Raw genomic sequence first — 7898 nt, 5'->3', positions numbered from 1 at the left:
AGTCATGAGTGGGGTAGTTGCGCTCGTGCGGCTTAAGATTCCTCGATGCATAAGAAATAACGCGGCCTTGCTGCATCAGTACACAACCCAAACCATTGCCGGATGCGTCACAATAAACAGTAAACCCCTCGCCCTCAACTAGAAGAGTCAATATAGAAGCGGTGGTAAGAAACTCCTTAAGCCTCAGAAAGCTCCACTCACACTCATCCGACCACACAAACGGAACATCCTGGCGAGTCATCCGAGTCAAAGGCGCTGCTATAGTAGAAAATCCCTCAACAAAACGCCTGTAGTAGCCTGCCAATCCGACGAAGCTACGAATCTCAGTCACAGAGGTGGGCCTGGCCCAATCACGAATGGCCTCAATCTTAGCGGGATCTACCATAATGGCATCCTTAGACACCACGTGCCCCAAGAATGTTACGGACTCAAGGCAAAACTCCCACTTTGAGAACTTGGCATAAAGTCGCTGGCCTCTCAAAGTCTGGAGCACTATCCTCAAATGCTGCTCATGCTCACTCCGGCTCCGCGAGTATACCAGTATGTCGACTCAAGCCAAAACTCACACTTTGAGAACTTGGCATAAAGTCGTTGTCCTCTCAAAGTCTGGAGCACTATCCTCAAATGCTGGTCATGCTCCTCCCGGCTCCGCGAGTATACTAGAATATCATCAATGAAGACTATGATAAACGATTCCAAGTACGGCCTAAACACCCTAGTAATCAAATCCATGAACCCGGCAGGGGCGTTAGTCAACCCAAAAGACATCACTAGGAACTCATAGTGGCCGTAACGAGTCCTAAATGCAGGTATCAGTTTTCGGAATGATTTTAATTGTTGGGGCTGATTTGCTATGTTTTAGCCATCTTTTTGTGCTAAATTTTGGGGTATTAGTTTAGTAAGGTATTTGGGACCTTTTCACGGATTCGTTTCTTTCTTCACCGTCACCTTGTTCAACTGTCTGTAGTCGATGCACAATCGCATAGTACCGTCCTTCTTCTTCACGAAGAGAACTAGGGCACCCCAAAGCAATACACTAGGCCGAATGAATCCCTTATTAACCTTTTGATAGTGGGGAAGCATTCGGAGACCATTCGGAAGGGAAAAGCTTCGGTACTGTGAGTTAGAGCACGCGTGATCGGCTTTCAGGTAGGCTATGGCTTCTCCTTCGTGAGATTGAGCATGTTTAGGCAAATTTTTATTGATTTGCTAGAGTATGGACGGGTTCCGGTGTCGAGGATGCTAAATTTCTATAATTCCTGCCTTAGCCATTATTTCGAGAAATTGTTGAATTATGACAGCATGACTCTTGATATTATTGAACATCCATACCTTGTGGTGTATATGATAATATTGATTTGAAGTATGTTTGGCCTTGGTCTTGGCTAAGACTAGTGTTGCCACAGACTTGCGAGGTTTCAGATGCCGTTAGGAAGTAGAACTTTTTAGTGGTGGAATACCAGGCACGGCTAAAGTAACGGTCTAATGATCAAACAAATCATCAATACGAGGCATGGGGTAACGGTTCTTCACCGTCACCTTGTTCAGCTGCCTGTAGTCAATACACAATCGCATAGTACCGTCCTTCTTCTTCACGAAGAGGACTGGGGCACCCCAAGGCGATACACTAGGCCGAATGAATCCCTTACCCAAGAGATCCTGAAGCTGAACACTGAGCTCCTTGAGCTCTGCAGGAGCCATCCGATATGGCGGAATAGAAATAGGCCGAGTACCTGGCTCAAGCTCAATCGGAAAATCAACATCACGCTCTGGGGGTAGGCCAGGTAGATCAGTAGGAAACACATCTATGAAGTCACGAACAACAGGAACTGACTCAACCGGAGGAACCTCCCTACTCACATCACGTACATAGGCCAAATATGATAAGCATCCGCTAGCCACTAGCCTCCTAGCACGAATAAAAGAGATAACCCCAACTGGTGTGCTACCACGAGATCCCTGCCACACCACCGGAGGAATACCGGGAATGGCTAAGGTAACAGTCTTAGAAAAACAATCTAAAACAGCGCGATAAGGGGATAACCAATCCATGCCCAGAATCACATCAAAATCAACCATGTCAAGCAATATAAGGTCAGCCCGGGTGTCACGCCCCTGGATAGTAACTAAGCAAGATCGAAATACCTGATCCACTACTAAAGACTCACCCACGGGGGTCGACACACGCAACGGCGCTACCAGAGGCTCAGACATCAAACTCAATCGAGAGGCATAGTAGACAGAAACATACGAAAAAGTAGAGCCTGGATCAAATAAAGCCAAGGCGGGCTGCTGGCATAATAACACTGTACCTGTGATCACATCGTCCGAGGTCTCCGCATCTGCTCTAGCTGGAGGTGCATAAAAGTGGGCCTGGACTCCCCTACTCTGTGCATCGGCTCTGCCCCCTAATCTGACTCCTTGGGGACCACCCCGTATACCCTGGTGACCACCCCTGCGGTCCTGTCCCTGGCCTCCGCCTTTAGCTAGAGGTGCTAGCGCATGCCTAGCTGCCTGTGGAGCGGGTAAGGCAAACCTGCGATGGGGAAACCTGCCTCGACTGAGAGCTGGAGTCCGGCTACCCTGGCCAGAAGAGCCTATCTGTGAACTATCTCGGCCCCGACTAGGACCGGCACTAAAACCAATATGGCGGTGCTGATCACCCTCCGATGTCTGGAGAGAGGCCTGGAAGGGGCGACTAGACTGACCCGACTAAAACCTCTGCTGAGATCTATCATAAGACTCTCGGGGTCTGAAACGGCGCCTATCATGACTATCCTCCTGTCTAGCTATCTTGTCGCTACCCCTTGGGCCTCGCGACGGAGCTGCTCAATAGTGCGGACATGGTCTACTACATCCAGAAATGAGCGGCCCGCTGAGACTAAAGACTGAGTCTGAATCCGCAACTGTAGTCTCAAACCCCGAACAAAACAACGAACCCTCTCCTCCTCAGTAGGTAATATCATGGCGGCATGCCTGGAGAGCTCGTGGAATCGGGCCTCATACTCTAATACTGTCATGGAGCCCTGCTCTAACCGAGCAAACTGATCTCTGAGCTGATCTCTGATGCTACTGGAAATAAATCGGGCCAAGAAGGCCTCTGAAAACTCCGTCCATGTGACCGGTGGAGACCCAGCTGGCCTGGTCTCTAAGTATGTACGCCACAACTGCCTGGCGGGACCGTCTAACTGGTAAGCGGTGAAGTCTGCTCCTCTCGACTCCACTAAACCCAAAGTCTGTAGCCGCCCTCGGCAAGCAACTAGAAACTCGTGGGCATCATCCCCCACTGCCCTAGAAAACCTCGGCGGTGATAGTCTAAGGAACACCCCGAGCATCTTCTTCTCCCGAAGTGGCATGACGCCCTCCAACTCGTCAGGCTGAACAACCGGTGCCGCTAGCTGCTGAACAACCGGTACCGCTGGTGTAGGCTTGCCCTGCGGTACTGGAACGGCTGGAGCTGGGGCCTGCTGCATACCCCCAATGGCAGCTAGTATCTGTACGAGCATCGCCTGTATATCTGGAGCTGCCACAGGCTCTGGCGGTGGCTGGGCTGGTCCCGGGCCCATCGGCTGCTGCTGCGCTGGAGCTGCTGGTGGCTCTATCACCGGCTCCGAAGTTTGCTCTCGGTCCTGGGCTGGTGCTGCTCGAGGTCGGCCTCTACCCCTAGCTGGGGTCCTACCACGCGTGCGAGCCACCATCGGTTGCTGCTGTGCTGGAGCTGCTGGTGGCTCTATCACCGGCTCCGGAGTTTGGTATCGGTCCTAGGCTGGTGCTGTAGCTCTAGCACGACCTCGAGGTCGACCTCTACCCCTAGCTGGAACCCTACCACGCGTGCGAGCCATCCCTGTAAAGGAGTGGAACAAGTAAGATTTTCAGAAACCAATAAGACACACAATGCACGACAGTGATACAAAAGCGACACATTCCTTAAGACATCCTGTAGCCTCCCGAAGATAAGTAACAGACGTCTCCGTACCGATCTGCAGGACTCTACTAGACGTTAGCTCTGTACAAGTAAGACCGACGAACCTGGGACTCTGATAGCAATTTGTCAAGGCCCAATTTCTCAGGTCCTGATGGCGCTTACTAAGACGTTAGCTCTGTACAAGTAAGACCGACGAACCTGGGACTCTGATAGCAATTTGTCAAGGCCCAATTTCTCAGGTCCTGATGGCGCTTACTAAATGACCCACCAGTAGGCAAGCCGACCCATATCCCGGAACTCGAAGTAATGGGATGTTAGGGTAGAAAACAACCAATCAACCTAAAATAGTAATAAATATAACAAGAACATGCAATGAACGGGAAGAAGAGACTAGACCTCTATACACAAAACGAATTCCTCCCAAAACCTGGAAGTCACAAGTACAGAGCTGCTAACAAAAGTACAAGTCCTAAAAGTGGACCACAGAAGCAAGCTGTTTCAAAAGGAAAAAGAAAAGAAGTAAGTACAGAAGGAGACGGGCAAATCCAGGACGTTGTGTGCTCACCCTTGCCTCCGATCATAACCGTAGCTGGCTCGAATCAACGTCGGTAGCTAGTACTCGGACCTACATCACGAAAATAGATGCAGAGTGTAGTATGAGTACCAAATCAACAGGTACCCAGTAGGGTCACACTCAAGGGCAAAAGAGTAGTAAATGTGGGTAGAATCTAACTAACTCCGCCGGGCTCCCATAAACCCGACGGGTACGCTCGTGCACAATAAAAGAAAACGCCTGCACGGACCCCCATAAGCCCGGCAGATGCACCGGAATTTGAAGTAAAATAATGGAGCTAGAAGGTCTACCACAATATTACCAATTTCCAGACTTTAACTGAACCATTCCCAATTATATTCCAAGATCTCATTACGTCCCGGACTTTAATCGGAACATCTCCAACCTCCAATACCTCAACTTACAGATGAGAGTTATCATGACTAAACTGAAGCTTCAGTAAGGAATTAGGAATGCACCACGTGCAAGCTGGACCACGGACTAGAACCGGTACTATAGCTAATGAGTCAACCTATATGGGCTGGACCACGGACTCGAACCGGGTGCTTTAGCCAAAGGTCGGGCACGCATGGTTTGGACCAAGGACTCGAACCGGGTACTGTAGCCAAAACCAGATCACAGGTAAGCTGGACCACGGACTCTAACCGGGTACTGTAGCTAAGAATCAATATCCAACCATACGTCGCGGGAAATATCACCAAACCGATTACCATAAATAATCATTTCAGTCCAACCCTCATATACCCCAAATCGCCGAGGAAGTATCCAATAGTGAGTAAGCTAGACCACGGACTTTAACCGGGTACTGTAGCTAAAAATCAATATCCAACCATACGTCGCGGGAAATATCACCAAACCGATTACCATAAATAATCATTTCAGTCCAACCCTCATATACCCCAAATCGCCGAGGAAGTATCCAATAGTGAGTAAGCTAGACCACAGACTTTAACCGGGTACTATAGTCGATAGAAAAATAGTGCATTATGGATACAAGGTCATAAGCTGAGTTACCTCTACAAGGAGCTGACCGCCCGTAACGACGTCGGAAAAAGTTCTGCTGCCTAACGGCATCCGAAACCTCGCAAGTCTGTGGCAACACTAGTCTTAGCCAAGACCAAGGCCAAACATACTTCAAATCAATATTATCATATACACCACAAGGTATGGATGTTCAATAATATCAAGAGTCATGCTGTCATAATTCAACAATTTCTCGAATTAAGGGCTAAGGCAGGAATTATAGAAAGTTAGCATGCCCGACACCCGAACCCCTCCATACTCAAGCAAATCAATAAACAATTACCTAAACATGCTCAATCTCATGAAGGGGAAGCACGAGACTACCTGAAAGCCGATCACGCGTGCTCCAACTCACGGTACCGGAGCGTTTCCCCTCCGAACGGTCTCCAAATGCTTCCCCACTATCAAAAGGTTAATCACCTCGTCATTACAAATATGTTGACACCAAAATTATATTTTTCGGAGACGGACCCAAAATTGGGTCTAAAACGGGATTGTGGGACCCACAATTGGAATCCCGAAAACGAATCCGTGAAAACGTCCCAAATACCTTAATAAGCTAATACCCCAAAATTTAGCACAAAAAGATGCCTAAAACATAGAAAATCAGCCCCAACAATAAAATTCATTAATAAGTCTTGACTTACGACTTGGCAGCCCCTTGATCACCAATTTCTGGAAAAACGAGACCCTTCCAACCCAAACAGATTATACCACGACGATGCTTGCAAAAAACTCTACAAGTTAGCCTCAAGAATGACTCAAAACGGACCTAAGATGATCAAGATCTAACCTTTCAAAGTTCAACAACAATTCATTCCGAAAATCACTCTAGAAGTAGCTAAATTCGATTCCTTATCTCAAACAAAGCCTCACCTCGCGTTTATGAGCTCACCTCTAGATTCCCCACGAAATTCTCTTGAAATTAGCCTTTTGAATCACCTAATTTGAGCTTAAAATGGAGGAGATATCTATGTTTGAAGATGAGGAAAACAAAATGGACGAAAATTGTCCTTAAATCTGGAAATTTCCAGATTACAACACGCTGGCACGTGGTGTCGCGTGTCTCTGTCACTTCACCACCGCGTTAGAATTCAACAACTCTTCAAACTTAAATTTCGATGTTCCGGACTCGTTTGGAGTCGGGAAAACACAAACCATATATGGAATCTGATTGGAAATGATATTTCGGACTCAACGGTGAAGTTGAAATTTTCATTGGAGATCGCTTCGATGAAAAATGGGTCCCACACCCAGTATCGTTTTGAGCCAGATTCCAAACAGGCATCTAAAGCCTCGGAAAGTGAACAAAGGGTCGTCTAGACCAAAATCGATATTCCAAAGCTAACCTAGCTGTCAAAATTTTCATCTGAGCACGTCTTCCAAGAAGGTTGACCAAAGTCAACTTTTCAAGTTATAAAATACTCCAAAGCAGGGAAATGGGCCTAAAACCCAAACGAATGACCAGGCGACCGAACAGTCAGTGCCAGCAAGTCATAAATGACCTGGGGTCGCTACAGGAACGCTCTAAACGATGGAATGAATGCTTTAATTTAAAAATGACCTGGAGGGTCATTACAATATCCACTACTAAAAGAACTTTTGTCCGCGAAAATAAGAGTCAAGAAGTACTTGAAGGCTCAAATAAGCCGGGGAACTGCGCCCGCATCTCATGCTCGGTCTCCCAGGTAGCCTCCTCAACTGGACGATGTCTCCAATGGACCTCAAGGGGAACTGTGCCCGCATCTCATGCTCGGTCTCCCAGGTAGCCTCCTCAACTGGACGATGTCTCCAATGGACCTGTACCACAGGAATGGCTCTGGAACGCAACCGTCTGACATCTCTGGCCAAAATAGCAACTGGCTCCTCAATGTATCTCAAATTGTCGTCCAAGTCAACTGCATCATACTGAATCACATGGGACTCATCTGGAATATACCAGCGCAACATCGAAACAAGAAAAACTGGGTGAATAGCTGAAAAAGCCAGGGGCAAAGCTAACTCATATTCGACCTCCGCAACTATCCTCAATATCCCAAAAGGACCTATATACCTGGGGCTAAGCTTGCCCGGCCTCCCAAATCTAATTACACCCTTCATGGGCGACACACAGAGGAATACTCTCTCACCAACAACAAATTTCAACGGTCGACGCCTACGGTCTGCATAACTCTGATGTCTACTCTGGGCTGTCCTGAGCCTATTTTGAATCACCCTCACATGATCTAAAGCCTCTCGCATCAAGTCTGTATAGCGCAACCTGGGCTTTGTAGAGTCAAACCAACCAACTGGAGAGCGACAATGCCTACCATATAAGGCCTCGAATGGGGCCATCTGAATACTCGAGTGGTAGCTGTTATTGTACGCAAACTCTGC

General features: G+C 47.9%; 1 protein-coding gene across 1 annotated transcript; it reads right to left on the bottom strand.

Moving 5' to 3' along the window:
• Positions 1–1482: 1482 nt before the first annotated feature.
• LOC107062718 (uncharacterized) lies at positions 1483–3698 on the bottom strand. The gene is made up of 3 exons (XM_015313679.1): positions 2805–3698; positions 2200–2685; positions 1483–2115 (listed from the first exon to the last, which is right to left on the bottom strand). The coding sequence occupies exons 1-3, from the start codon at positions 3696–3698 to the stop codon at positions 1483–1485; spliced, it is 2013 nt and encodes a 670-aa protein (XP_015169165.1).
• Positions 3699–7898: the final 4200 nt, after the last annotated feature.

This window comes from Solanum tuberosum, unplaced genomic scaffold (assembly GCF_000226075.1).
Source record: "Solanum tuberosum cultivar DM 1-3 516 R44 unplaced genomic scaffold, SolTub_3.0 scf00261, whole genome shotgun sequence".
In the NCBI taxonomy this organism is placed as follows: domain Eukaryota; kingdom Viridiplantae; phylum Streptophyta; class Magnoliopsida; order Solanales; family Solanaceae; genus Solanum; species Solanum tuberosum.
The sequence above is the reverse complement of the archived record's forward strand: the minus strand, read 5'-3'. Positions and strand labels throughout refer to the sequence as shown.

Excerpts from the sequence above, each read along its gene's own strand:
- LOC107062718 (XM_015313679.1), bottom strand. The coding sequence starts at position 3,698 with ATGGTGGCTCGCACGCGTGGTAGGACCCCAGCTAGGGGTAGAGGCCGA. Across the intron at positions 2,686-2,804 it reads TCCGTCGCGAGGCCCAAGGG|GCCTCTCTCCAGACATCGGA; the intron begins GTAGCGACAAGA and ends CGCCCCTTCCAG. Across the intron at positions 2,116-2,199 it reads GTTTGATGTCTGAGCCTCTG|GGGCGTGACACCCGGGCTGA; the intron begins GTAGCGCCGTTG and ends GTTACTATCCAG.